Source organism: Accipiter gentilis, chromosome 11, assembly GCF_929443795.1.
Source record: "Accipiter gentilis chromosome 11, bAccGen1.1, whole genome shotgun sequence".
NCBI classification, from domain to species: Eukaryota; Metazoa; Chordata; class Aves; order Accipitriformes; family Accipitridae; genus Astur; species Astur gentilis.
The window spans coordinates 6946189-6961202 of record NC_064890.1 but is presented as its reverse complement, the minus strand read 5'-3'; the positions used below and the strand labels follow the sequence as shown (position 1 = coordinate 6961202).

General features: G+C 38.1%; 1 protein-coding gene across 4 annotated transcripts in view; it reads left to right on the top strand.

Moving 5' to 3' along the window:
- USP6NL (USP6 N-terminal like) overlaps positions 1 to 12011 on the top strand; it is a 129318-nt gene extending 117307 nt beyond the window's left edge. For all 4 annotated transcript variants that reach the window (XM_049814436.1, XM_049814437.1, XM_049814438.1 and 1 more), the window contains one exon: positions 8404 to 12011. In XM_049814436.1, coding sequence (XP_049670393.1) covers positions 8404 to 9845 — 1442 coding nt within the window. In that variant the 3' untranslated portion in view covers positions 9846 to 12011. The remainder of the gene's footprint in view (positions 1 to 8403) is intronic.
- Positions 12012 to 15014: the final 3003 nt, after the last annotated feature.

The following is a 15014-nucleotide window of genomic DNA, read 5'->3' as shown; positions in this document are numbered from 1 at the left end:
AGAAGCCACCCCTGTAGCCCCCCTGCTACCAAAACCTTGCCATGCCAACCCAATACATGTGTCTGTCTGGCTCTAATACCTTCAGTCTCTTTTTACTATTTTTCTTCTGATTTTATGTAAAACTTATGAAACCATTTTATGTCATGCAGTAATACACACAAAACATACTAGACTGTTCATTTAAGTATCCACTGTAGCCTGAGAAGATAGTGTTTATTTTAGTTTTCTCGGCTGAAATCAAAGCACTACTTCCTATCTTCAACAATACACCTTAAGAACTAAAGTAAAACTGCATGTTAGGAAAAACTAAAAAATCTCCATCTTACAGTTGCATCAGTATCAGTCATCCAGGAATAGCAGTGAGCTAATTAAGCTCAGTGGAATTTTCCATCTGGCATCCTTTGCTAGGCAGTATAGATTTTCCTGCCCTAGTAGGGTAAGCTGCAGTAGGATATTAAAAGAGATAATAACTTTTGTGTTACTTTAAAGTGGATGTCTGTTTATGTCTGATGTAGCTTTCTCTGGCTTGCTTCCTCCATGGCTTCTTCCATTGAATTAAGGAGCTCCTTGTTCCCTTCAGAGCAGAGACGAAGGAAGGGACTTCATTTAACACTTTCTCACTGATAAAACCCTTGAAATGGTCAGCCGGAACATGGACGTTAAGGGGATCGTGCTAATTTTGGATGCAGGTGAAATGCTTTTGCCAGTACTAGGGCTATTTGCGTAAAGCAGACCAGGGATTTTCATTCGTCTTTGTGGTAAGTTCTAGTCTAACTGCTGGCCAGTATAGGATAGCCTGAACTTAGCAACTACAACCTTCAGAGGATGACTTGCAACTTAAGTGCTGCTCTCAAAACCCAAGGTAGGCATCCCTGTTCAGTGACTTTATGGAGACGTGAAGCTGTGTGGATAAGCACACTTCTTATTGGTGAGCTGCTTGGTTATCAGGCCCTCAGAGAGGCAGGCTGTGACAGATCTATGGTAGAGACTGTCCTTTAAGGTACTTCTCTGACATATCCTGAAGCAAATTTAGTAGAAAAGACAATTGGTATTTTCTGGATTGCCTGGAACTTTATGAAGGGTGCCCACACCATGGCAGGTTCTTAAACAGCACACTCCTCTAAAACCGTATGATTCCTGTTTACGTCTCAAGGAGCCAGATTCGACAGGGTGGACAATCTCTTAACTCAAGGACGATGTCTAGAGCATAGTGAAAGGAATTTTCTTGGTACACCCCATTGATTTCCAGAATTTCTTGATACAGATTCTTTCCTTGGCTGTTACTCCAAACAGCAGCAAAATTCTTTGAATACTCACAAGATACGGATAGAATTTCCAGCTTTGCTTGAAGTTATTCCAGTAGGACTATGTAAATAATGCAATGATTAATAAACAATATTTATATATTAATACATATTATTTTATAGTGTCTGACTTTAATAAACAGAAGTCCTTACCGGTGAAAGTTTCATATTCTACTTAAAAATATGTTGCTGAAAATAGTTTATTAATCTAGTGCTTCATAAACAAGACAGGCCCACCTTCAAGGCTGAAGGCTCTCAGATCTGTTCTTGAGACAATTTCTTACCTGCGTTTTGATATAAGGGGTCCTGAAAAGGGAGGTTAGAGGGGTCCTGGATTGGATTTTTTTTAATCACTGAAAGTTTAATAGACCTTAAGAAGCTGAGAAGGCCTTAACTCTTAGATAAAGGTCTTGTACCTTAATTTTAAAGCAGTATTGGCAAATTTGGAATCTGCCCTTGTCCTTGTGATCATCTTAACTATATTTGTGCATTTTAATACCAGCTTTAAACTCTGACTCAGTTCTAGTTCTCCCAGCCTTTTCTATGTTCAGGGAAAACTAGCAAAATTTGAATTTGCATTTGCCATAAACTTTTAAATGTTTATCTGCTATTTATCTTTACTGGTATATTTTATTAAATTTATTATCAATATCTTTTATTCAAATATCTGTCTCTTTTAAATACTCATCAGTGACAGTGCAGAAGTATATACTAGGTTGATAATCTATTAAATATTGTCTATTCTCTGCCCTTAATGCACCTTTTGACAGCCAAAACAATAGAAATATGTAAGTCCGCTTGACTTTCCTGTTTCTGATGGTGTCTCTCTTTTGGTTGTGTTTTGTTTCAGAGGAATTTTGGATTTTTCACTTGTGCTTGAAGAATATACAAGTAGCTATTTCATGTAATGCACTTCATATTTTAATCAGCTAATGTTTATGCCTTGTTTCTTGTGTGATATAACGACAATATTATGAAGGAAATTAATATATGGAATTATGCTAATATAATTAGTGTATTGTTTTCAGCAGCTTTAGTCATTGGCTTTGCATCATTTAAAAATCTTTACTGTTTAAAACTTGCATGCTTTTTAAAAATATGATCCAGATAGTTACATTGGTCCTTGTTCATATTCCTATTTTAAACTGACTTTTCAAGGAAGTGTATTTTCTGGAAGAAGCATGGAATTTGGGTTGTAATTAGGAGTGGTTAATTTTAGAAATTTTTTTTGCAAAAGCAGCTTGCAGACATAGAGCTGGCCACCTGTATCTTCTGGTTGATGACCAAATTTGTTAACATTTCTATTGTTTATCTAAATGCAGGTGTTTATAAAGTAAGTTTTCCTTACTGTCAGTATTACAGAAGTGATATAGCAGGAGGAAGGCAAGCAGTGTATTTTGTTCTACCTTCAAGTTGTCAGGCAAGATTTCATTTTAGTAACTCCTTTGCTGATGATGGCATATAAAGGCGGAGGAGCAGAGGTTGACTTTCAGACAGCAGCTTGAGCTTCTAGTGCAGGCACTTAAATTTCTTTAAAATTCTGTTGGACTTGTAAACTGAAGAAGTAAGATGGGACATCACTGATGGAAAATAAACACAAAATACCAAGATGTCATTTTAAGAGTTGTTTTTATGACCATTACCATCCTTGAAAATTGTGTTAGAACAGTCAAAGTGCATGTATTCTGGTGCTGAAATTAAGGACTAGACTGTTATTCATCAGAGAGAGCACTTAAAGCACTTTAGTCCAATTACATGTCTGCTATTCAATGCATGAGGCTGTTAGTGCCTCCTGAAGCAATTATCTGTAAAAGTCTTGTAGTTGAGATCGACTTCCACTGGGTGGTGACCAAGACTTGTTAGAGCAGGAACAAGTCAACAGACTAAAACTTTCTTTAATATGACTTGAATTTCTTATCTTTTTGGGAACAGTCAGATCTGCTCATGTTTGCTTTGCTCCTTTTCATGTCAGGTAATATGTTTACCAGCAGCAAACAAGTACCTGATTGTTCTTGTTTTGCTTAGATTGCCTCCTTCTACTTCCATTTCTTTCCTTCCTCGCTCATTTTTCTTTGTTGTTTGCTTATTTTATGCTATACTGCATATAAGCCAACTAAATCACTACCTTTCTTTTAAAGGAAAAATAGAAAATTCTATAGTCCCAGCTTTGTAAGTCCTGATATAAGCTATTATGTTTGTCTTTGGGAAAAACCAGTAACTAAACTCTGTCTAGGAACTTGTTCTGTTAAAGGAAGAGAAGGAGAGAAAGATAAGAGTTATACCCAGTTCTGCATCTCATGCAAATACTGGGAGAAATCTGATTGCCTGGTTTGCTTCAGAAGAGAAAGGCACATTTGATGATTGTAGAGGTCGCTGCCAAAACAATCACAGCTCAACTGGACAGCTTTGTCTTAACTTCTAGTTTCAAAATGCTTTTAAACCTGGTGTGTGAACATCATAGATTGTATAGAAGAGCACTTGTCCCACAAATACTTCTTGTAGAATTCAAAAGCTTCTCTGTTCCTCAGACAGGTATGTCCAGAAAGTGAATTAACTCAGACTTTGGATCAACAGCACAAACATATTCAGTTGAATGTCCTTGAAAACATCCAAATAAAATTTCTGCATGCTCAGATCTGAGGAGTTTGAACAGTGAGTTTAGCTGAAGTAGTAAAGATGATGGTTGAGAGCTGCGTGTGAGGCTTTAGGCAGATTTGGAGTGGAAAATTGGTAGATAAAAGGTATGTGGCTTGTAAGAAGAATTAGTGCTTTTGCATGCTTCTCTGGTGAGCTATTTGTGTACCTCTTAATGGAAGAGATGTTTGTTGTGACTTGGCTTCTTTTGTTTCCTTTTGCACTGTGGTTTCTTCTCCTCAGCTTTTTGCTTTTATTACCTTCTTTCTTTCTTTCTTGCCAGCATGCAGCATTATGGTTTTCTTGCTGATAGTGGACTGCTTAAAGCATTCATGGACATAGTTTGCATGCTATTTTGTGCATTTGAGGAATGTAGCATTGCGTTAATGTGTATGGTGATAGATTCAGTTGTCCTCTGCATCTTTAATTTTGTGGACTTTTTTTGAACTTGAGGAGTTTGTATTTGTTTATAAAGTACTTGATAGTTCCACTGAAAGTGACAGCTCTGTGTATGTATGTATATGTATGTATGACCTGTTTACTTAAATCAGAATTAAATACCTGTTTTGCAGTTTAAAACAAATTGATTTTTCTTTAGAAGGTGACCGGTTTGCAGGGCATCTTTGTGCTGCAGCATCATAGATCCTTATACAACTCCTTTCCTTCGAATGCTTTTTATGGTAGGAGGTGATCACAGCTCAAGCATTTTTGAACCAGAGCACGGCCTGTGCTTTGTAGCTTTGATTACTGAATTGAGTACCTCTAGCAATATGGCCTTTCTTAAAGTTTCACATGCAGATGTGGTTGATTAAGCAAGCTGTGTCAGTTGTTTGTCTGAGGTCAAGTTAAACCAAGTTCTGTGGAAGCCCTGTGGCTAAGATTTAAAGCTGTATTTCTTCTTTTCCCTGCTGACCCTCCTTCCACACGTACTCATTGTTCCATATTTTTGTTTTCCCTGAAAGCACTAAGCTCTGGTATTACCAGCCTATAAACATGGTATCATGCTGTTAGAATGCAGAGGTTTTCTTCTAAATGAACTGTTGTCTTGGAACGCTTTGCTTGTTACTCATTACATGAATTACTGTTGAGTTTTAACAGTTTTACAACAGACACGGTAAGATTTCTCTGATATTAATTTTACAGCAGTAATTCATATTATAGCATACATCATCTAGAAAGTGCAACCCACATATGCCTAGTTGTAGTGTGTTCTTTTACCCTGAAATGTGAAGGAAAGATGACAGAAAGTAATCTTCAAAGCAGCCTAGATAGAATTCAATAAAAATGTCTGCAGTATTCTCACTTGGGTTTTATTAGAGCTTAATGGTAATTAAGAAACCTTAAGTGTGTGAAATTAAAAAAACAAAAACCTCACACAAAACCCACCTTTATTGTACAACCAAGTATATTTCAAAGCATCTCATCTTGCTCTGTATGCATTTCTTAGAGTGAAAGCTGGAAGAAAGGAAATCAGTTCATGCTTTTAAAGTCTTTGTACAAAGGAAGGAAGCATTGCAGCTACTAGAGGAACTTGTCTTCAGGTTTTTTTTATATAGCTTGAATAGTGTAATTTCAAGCGTGGAAGAAAAGTAATTTTTCTAAAACATTTATTGCATACAAGGACAGAAATGAAATAATTTACAGATGCTGGAACCATTTTCTTATGCTATCTCATAACTACTATGGATCACCTGGAGGTTATAAATGGATTATCAGCATAAAAAGACCAGTTCTATATGATTTAGATGGCAAGTTTTTGGTATGTACTTTGAGTATTGTTTCTTCATTCAGACTTCATGCTATTTTAACATTCAAATTAGTAAGAATGAAAGCAGTGTAATAATATAGTTCCAGTATCAGGAATATTTATTATGGGCAAAATTCACTTTTATTTAGAAGATAAAGATCTTCAGCTTTGCCTAACACTGTTTGAGGATGCAAGTGGAATTAGATGGTACAAATGCCTTTTGCCAAACTGAAGCAAGTTCAGTAAGTGAACTCTTGTTCGTAAAGAATAAAGAATAATTTTGAAGGCACTGATGCAGCAGACAGTATATTGCAGAGCTGTTAAATCATCCATTTGCAGCATCCACGCAACTCATTCCTCTCTCCCCTCATCTGTTCTTCCAATGGTGTGCTGCAGGGGAGTGCAAGTCTACAAATCCATGCGCCAGATTTTAGCCTGATTTGTGAATAGTGGGGCCCCACAGTGAAAGAGAACAAACCTCAAGACTTGTAATTCCAAGAGCCACTCATTGGAGCCTAACGCTGAGGCCCTACCCCACCATGTAACCTGCAGCGCTGTCTTGCAACCAATTACCTAGGTATAGTGTGCCAGGTGTATAATCCTGTAAGATGATTTAACATGTGCAATCTCTCCTTTGGGGACAAGTCATTGAGGAGAGGGTTCAGCATGAGTATCTTCCTTTGCCATGTTGTAAGCAAGGTAGACGGTGAGTACCTTCACTGTAAGAGCATAGGTTTATGTATCTAAGTAATAGTATGATCGTAATTGAGTGAAGGATAACTAGGGGAAAGTGAGAGTGGAGGGGTTTTCTACAGAAAGCCTGGGTAGGCTGTGTTTATTATATGTAAACTGAGGTTTCTGAAGTTAGGTATTTCTAAAGGAAAGGGTAGGATTCCATATGACCTTCGGCCTCATATGAAGACTTTGAAAATCAAGAAAAGGCTAGTTTAATTGTTTACTTTTTATTTAGTTATCTAGTCATGACACATGGCGTCATTGTATTCTTCTCTGCTGTCCTCCTGCTCTGTCCTAGCTGGCACAAACTGTAAGTTTTCATTTAGTTTATATAGCAACTGATCCGTGATGGTAGTTTGTAATGCTGTTATAATAAATAATACTGACCTTGGCTGCTGGCTTTCCTCTGTGTATCTCTATCATGAACCAGTCATCAAAGATTGAACTCATACTATTGACTGTAAAAATGAACATAGCTCACTTCTAACCACAGCACTTGTGTCAGGGGTAGAGACATTTGTATGTATTCGCTCCTGTGAACCCATATAGACACATAAAAGGAATTTTAATTACAAATTAAAAGAAGCTAGAAAGAGTGAGGTGCTAACTTTATGATCTTTGATGATAGAGAAAGATTCTACAGTTCTTGTCTTAGGAAGAAGCAGGGATTAAATAAAATTATTTTACTGACAGCCATTTTATATAATTTCCTTTGCATAACATTTAAGCAAGGGTAGTCTTTTTTTTTCCTCCTTACAACAGAGCTTTTGCTTAATAAATAGATACAGAGTGAGTAAGACTTGTTTGGTAATGCTGACTTTAAAAGTTTTTTTTATTTTTTGGGAAATACTGAACATCAAATAAATTAAACTTAGATTATTATATTTAATGAGAAATAGGTGACCTTTTCTGCTCATAATGGGAAAGTAATGTATTACGTAATTAAATAAGTTATATGCAAGTGGATATGATAGAAGACTTTGGCTGAGGATACGAAGGGCGTTGACTGCTAAGGAGAAAGGGTGCAGTGGAAAATTAAATGTAAATTGTTCTGTGAGCAGCATCAAGCAATGAAACACTTCTTTATTCTTTCTGTAGTGGCAATGTGGATTGTTCTGGGTCCTCACATAACTGATGTTGTACCACTGGCTGTTGTGATGTATTGAGCTCCAGTCTGGGAGAACTTTCCATTCATATTCTTGTTCTGTAAATGATGTCCTTGTGTTTGGCAAAACTCATCTATTGAACACTCAGTTGAAATCATGACGTAGCCAGTATTAGCATTAACTACTTCAATTGTTCTATAACTGATAAAAAACTGAATTGAAAAAAATATGGTTATGTATAGCGTCTTTTAGTTATACTGTAGCTTTTTAATACTGAAAATGAAATTTGTAGGCGGTGGTTGAGGGGGAACAAGGACTTAACTGTGCAGATGTTAATGAGGAGCTCCACCCAAAAAAAAGAAGTGAGAGAAAGTTCAGAGATGTCTGATAGGAAGCTTGTACATGTGAGTGAGGAGCTGATACTATAGCTTACCAGCAATGAACATTAAAAGGTGAATGAATGGAAGACAATAGATTGGGAGAGGGATATTGGGAAGGATTTTTGAAGTGAAGAAAGTAGTTTACTTAATGTGACAGGGACAATGTGAGAAGGAGTACATTACAGGGTAAGTACTGTAACCAAAATGTCACCTAGGAAAATTATTTTTTTGCAGCAGTGTCATGAATGACCAAAAGCTTGGCAAGATTGCGTCAACTGTAGAAAGGAAGACTAGAGTAACTCGTTGAGATGAGAGCCTAAACAAAAACCTTTGTTCGATGTCAGTACACAGAAAAACCTTTGAGGTGTTTAGTAGAATGGTGACCCAGAGAGAGGCCCCGGTAATAAAGGTTGTAGCTATTTTTGCTTGCATGACCAGCAGATCAAAGATGACTTCTGTACAAAGGTGAATTTATGTTATTACTGCTCTTGTTTTAGGTAAAGAAGATGAATTTCCAAAGAAGCCATTGGGGCAGATTCCATCAGGACCTCAGCCTGCTATGCTTAACTCCACTCCAGTGCTTAATGGACAGAACAGCACTGGTACACAAACGACAAGAAGGGCAGAAAGGAGACCATCCCCAGAAGAAGAACCAGAAAGTTCACCAAATAACCGAAAAATAATTAATTCACTGGAAAAGAAACCTTCCGTAAAACAGCAGAAGACTCGACCAATAGAGACACAAAGTAGTATGCCTAAGAATGAGGTAGATACCAGAAGAAAGCCTCAGCCAACAGAGCAAGACAACTCGAGACAGTATAATAATGCAGCTGCTAATCAAAATTCTAATGCTACTTCAAATACAAGAAAGGAATTTGTACCTAAGTGGAATAAACCGTCTGATATCAAAATAATTGAAAAGACAATGAAACTTACTGCAGAGGTGAAAGGAAGGCCAATAAACCATTTGGTTTCAGGCCCACCACAAAGTCCTGGAGAAACGCAGCCTTTGAATGTAAAGCAAAAAATGAGGGTTTTGGATGCTGATGAAGGTAAGCGAGGGTCTAATGCATCTCAGTATGACAATGTTCCAGAAGTTGATAATGAGAGTGAGAATCTTGTTGAAGAGACACTTGAGAGAGCTTGTCCACAGAGCCCTAGGCATGTAACATACTCTAATAGTCCAAGAAAGCAAACTGAAAAAGTACCAACTCCATTAAAAATACCCAATAATTACACCTTCACTTCACAACCCAGATCTCCGAAATATTCATCGCAATCTGATGGATCACCTCATGGATTGAATGTAAAACAGCCACTGCCATGTTACAGTAATCCACCTACTTACCATGGAAATTCTCCAAAGCATGTTTCCAGTATAGGCAATACAAGTTCTGTACCTCTACATTATCATGGGAATCGAACCAGCTCTTCTGGTAGGCCATATGGTTCTTTTGTTTCAGTAGATTATTCTCTGGATAAACTACAAATGAATTCCTATCCTACCAGTCGCCAAAATCCCCTTTCACCAACCCCTGGTCAGATAGAAGTAGCCCCTGTCGATGCTTATACCAGCAACTCAAGGCCTCCCACAGGTGTCAAATTCATAATCCCTCCAGTGGATTATTTACCAGAAGATAGAAAGTGGCCAGATGCTGCATATATTTACAGACATGAACCCTACAGGCAGCCCTGGGGCCAAGATGTTAACAAAGGCCACGTGGATAATTTCCAGAAATATCAGCATTTTCAGTCAGCACCTTTTCAAGACCATAGTCTTCCTCCTGTTTCTGTGGATAGTCCAATAAGATACAGGACTTCACCAACCTTTGAAGAGCATGGTTCACCACAATACCAGTTTTCAAGCCCATCAGCTCAAGCCCAACACTATCGAAATAGAAATGATGGATTGTCTATGCATGAATCTGTGCTTCTCTGAGAATCTCTCTATACTTAGTAAAATGGCAAGAACCAAAACCAGTTAAACATTACTGTGTTAGTAGTAGTCCACCTCAGTTCTTCTCTGAAATGCGGACAGTTTACATGGGTCTCAAAAATAACAACACTATTTCAAAGATGTTTCAGACTTTCATTGAAGGCTAGTTGAGTTCTTAGACTTGCATTGAAGCTATTGAAAGTGATCTGATGCACATAGACATAGCAATAAGATCATATAGACAATGTGGTTAATACTGTCATTGTTCCTTACAGTTAAATAATTTGTGTTACAATCTTTCTGCCTAAAACCTGTAACACATTTACAAGTTTTATTTTGACTGACATTGTTAATGCACTGTATAGATGTGTGCGTGCGCGCGTGTGAGTGTGCACTCATAATACACAAATACATATGGCAAAGAGCTAGAGTTTAAATGTAAATGCGTTTAACTTTGGGCAAAGCTTGTGAAGTACTTTATTTCATATTAATTTTTCTTTGTAATTTATTTGAGAAGTCATTCATTTTGAATGGGAATTTCTGTCGTTTTTATACAGCTGCCTCAGCATCCCAGTATCTGTTCTGGGCAGGAGAGATGCTTTGGGATTATTAATTTAATCTTATGCGAGGGTTAATTTCCTCTCCTTTTGACTACTGTTTGTCATTTTCCTCAGCAAGAAGGAGCCAGGCAGGCAAAAGCAGAAAGCCAAAAATGTCTCTCTAATCTGGCTAAGAAATGGTGCTTAAAATTCAGGGCAGTGTTTAGTTTTTTATTTGCATCGAAAGTGGAGAATTTTTACCTTCTCACCCAAATCTACCTTCAGAATGTCGTCCTATATGCAAAATATTGGAGCACAGTGAGAGTAATGCCAGATACAGACATGGTGCTGCACTCTTCACTTTTTGTCATGCTGTGCTGTCAAACTAAACGAACTGGTTGCAGGGCCAAATCTCACAGGTATCGGAACTCCTTGATGCTCTTGTGAAGTATATGCAGGAGTCTGAGATTGGATCAAGGCTTGATATTCCCTGAGCCGTGTGAGTATGCAGTGTCCCTTCTCTTAAGCTTTGTCATGTCAATTCCATTTTGTTTTGCCCTTTTTTACCCCAAAGAGCCGGTAGGTTCATGTCTATGATTGGACATGTGCTGCTGTGCTATCAGGCTGCTGAGAGACTGTGCGGTGTTTTACGCTAAAATGATCCTGACTGTTAATAGGAAGCTTAGACTCCTGGTAATGTATTTTTAATTAGTGTTTGCAGCCTTTTCTACTTTGTGTTTTCCTTTCCTTGACTGTGAATTTGGGGTGGAAAAAAACCGCAGGTTAAGTGGCACGTGTAGGATGCAGTCCTGCGAGCTGCTGGGTGCCACGTAGTAAGTGCTGAATGCACTCACCTCTCATTGAAACCAATGGGAGTTGAGGCAGAGAAGGATCTCACCAGAAGAGGTCCTTGGAGCGCTTAACAGAGAGCTTTTTCTAATACTTAAGTACCAAACATTGGTATCAACACCAGTTTGGGGTGGTTTGGAAGGTTGTCCTGTTATCTTTTGTGTTGTAAGATTTGTTAATTGATAGAAATGGATTATTCCCCCCCCTCCCCCCTTTAAAGAATGAGCTTTAGTGCCTATTATTGCTGCAGGTTGGCTCTGTAAGGTTTAAGGTACAGAAGTAAAACAATTTTTACAAATGGAAGTAACATTTACTGAGTATATTTCAAAAACTTTTTTTGTGTATATAATGTGTTTGATGTAATTTTTAATGAACTGGGCAATTTTATATTTTAAAAATTGCAAACTGCAGCAAAGTAACAGTAGCAAAGCACTACACTGAAACTCTAAACTAAAATTGTGAAGATAAATATGACTTGGGCTTACCTTAGTTCTAATTGGTTACAGCAGCGTAGGAATATATGTATATAATATTGTGGCTAAGTGTAATAATCTCAGTGTTTAACGATGGTTCTGTAATTCATAACAAAGCTGTACAATTTATTTGTGCAAGCAACACGAGGCTCCAAAATATGTATCAGCATTAGTAAATACTGTAGATTTTTATATATAAAATATATACACACTATTTTCTTATGTCATCTGCAACAGTTTTATAACTGTGTATCCTATTTTGATGTGACTGTATTTTTAACATGTTAAAATAATAATAATTAAGCTTATGTTGGTTTGTCTTTATTCTTAATTATTTGATTAGCTTAACACTGGACTTTGCTCCGCAGCACAAATAATTGCTTTTCATAAATGAATCGTGTATATTTACTTGATGTATGTCCTATTTAATTTGTACATGTTTATTTTTAGACTAAGCAATATGGATACAATCTATATAGTGCTTTTGCATTATTACAGAAGCAGCAAGGCTATTGTTTGTTGTGATTTAACCCCAGCCGGCAACTCAGCCCTACACAGCAGCTCGCTCACTCCCCCCCTCAGTGGGATGGGGGAGAGGATCAGAAGAGTAAAAGTGAGAAAGCTCATGGGTTGAGATAAAGACAGTGTAATAGGTAAAGCAAAAGCTGCGCACAAGCAAAGCAAACCAAGGAGTTCAGTCACTGCTTCCCACGGGCAGGCAGGTGTTCAGCCATCTCCAGGACAGCAGGGCTCCAGCACACGTAATGGTGACTTGGGAAGACAAACGCCATCGCTCCGAACGTCCCCCCTTCATTCTTCTTCTTCTTCTTCCCCCAGCTTTATGTGCTAAGCATGATGTCCCATGGTCTGGAATATCCCTTGGGTCAGTTGGGGTCAGCTGTCCCGGCTGTGTCCCCTCCAACTCCTCGTGCCCCCCCCAGCCTCCTCGCTGGTGGGGCGAGAAGCAGAAAAGCCCTTGGCTCTGGGTAAGCACAGCTCAGCAGTAACGAAAACATCCCTGTGTTATCAATGCTGTTTCCAGCACAAACCCAAAACATAGCCTCATACCAGCTACTGTGAAGAAAATTAACTCTACCCCAGCCAAAACCAGCACATTGTTTATAGTTTACTACACTGCTAAACCTTAACCTATCATTTGTGAAAGCTAGGAGTATAAACTGATCATAATTTTCTGGGTTTGTTCTGGTAATCTCACCTAATACCAATTCAAAAGAGGATAATTACTGACACGAGAGACTTACAAAGTTGCATTGATCAAAGTGCAAAATAATAGTCTGACTGTGGCTGCTGTGTGTGTCTCAAGTTTAGAGGAGGGTATGGACTTGAAAAAAAAAAAAAAGCCTTGTGTCATCTGTTTGTAGTGCAAAATACACTTTTATCTTCATTTAACTGGACAAACCAAACTCGAAGGTACTGCCAGATTCAAATCTGTCATTCATACCAGTAACAAAAAACCTCTCGATGCAGAGTGAAGTGAGGCAGAGCTGTGCCAGTGTCTTGCTGGTAGAAGGAATTATCTCAGTGTAATGGATTAGATGTCCTCACAAGAGCTTATCTGTCACTGTTTTCTTTGACCTGAAAACAGTCAAGAAGTAAGTATCAACATAAAACACTTGAGACCTTTTCTTCCTATGGTTTAATAATTTTCCAAACTTTGCCTACTTTGAGCTATATGAACTGTAGGTTTCTTGTCCAAGTTAGTTGTCATGGCTCTCCTTGTGGTTAGTGAGACAAGTTCAGGGTCGGGGTTTGGAGAGTGATTAATGTCACACTCTCTACACTAACTCAGAAAAACACAGAAGACTTAAGTCAGGATCGATGTCCAGCTTCTGTATGGCAAAATTTAAGTGAAAATAAACTAACTAGAATTTAAGAGGAAAAGGAGATCACTTGAATATATGGTGTTCTGTGGTTGCTTTTCCTTTCACTCCGATGCCATGATAGATTAAAGATTTCAGTGTTGGACTGAAGCACTTAAGTCTTCTGCAGTACAAATTGTTGTGGCCATGGGAAAAAAAAGACAAGAAGGATCGCAGTGTCACTGGTACTCCTAGCCTTCTTGATGAGTGGGATGTGATTACATGATAAAATTGCTTATCTCTATAATCAAGCCATGTTATGCCCTATAAGTGAAGACAGAAGCCATCCTTGCTCCTTCCTCATCTGATGCAGGGGAAGAGTTTTTTCTGACATCAGATTTGGTGATGAACTTGAAAGTAAGCATCCACTCACTCAAGCGTCTAAGGACGAGAATCTGACCCCAGGAAAATGATCTTACCCTTTTCCTCTCCCCAGATCCACCTGTACGCTTCAGGGAAGGCGACACAGCGGGAAGAGGAAAAACCATTTAGCCAGAAGTCTATTAAGGAGACTATTCCCTCCTAATCCCTGTTGATGACTACCTAAAGCCTTAAAGCATGGTATTGTTTGCAATTGTTTCAGAATGATCAGACCAACATGGGCAATCCTGGTTTTCCCAGGGCCAAGAAGGAAGGTCCTTTACACATGTAAATGTCTGTTACCTCCATAATATCTGACAGCAGGATTAATCCCTTACTGTGAAAGTAACTGCTATATCCTCACTACCGATAGAAGTTTCAAGATGAATAGTAAGGGATTTTTAGAAGTCTTGGAGGTTGCAGAAGGGAAATATCTTACTGTTGTGTCAAGGATACACCTTTGTAATAAACCACTCAATTCCGAAATTAGATGCAAAGAGTAAACAACATTGAAGTGTCAAAAACCAGAACAGTCTTCCAGTGTCTGGAAGCAAATCCAAAGCTTCCCTGAGGTACATACACATTTTCCAGGGAGATTTCTCTCAAGAATCCTATCCTGAATTTCACATCATCCTCAATATGACTTTGAAATGGACTTGCAAATTACAGACTTTTTTTTTTTAATCTCCCCCTTGGGTGGCATTACACTGCATGCACAAAGAGGAATACTATTTAAAATACGCCATCAAACGCCCACCGTTTCATTTCCAGCAGAGAACATTCTGCTTTCAATACTTCAGTGAGAGGAAAGTATAATCTTTTTTGTAGTCCTTTAAATACTGCATTTTTGTAAAGCTCTCTAAATGTAGCATAGTTACAGTTTAACAGTTACTTAACCAAATATCATTTAGGCTCCTCTTTAGATGGCATGAAGCTACTGCATAGTTTGCTGCAGGTTTGGTCTTTTTTTTTTCTTTGGGGCAATATTAAGACAATCCAAATGGTTTTAATGGCAGAGTTGCAATGAGCAGATGACTAGGCCAGCAACTGAAATTGGAAATATAATTGCAG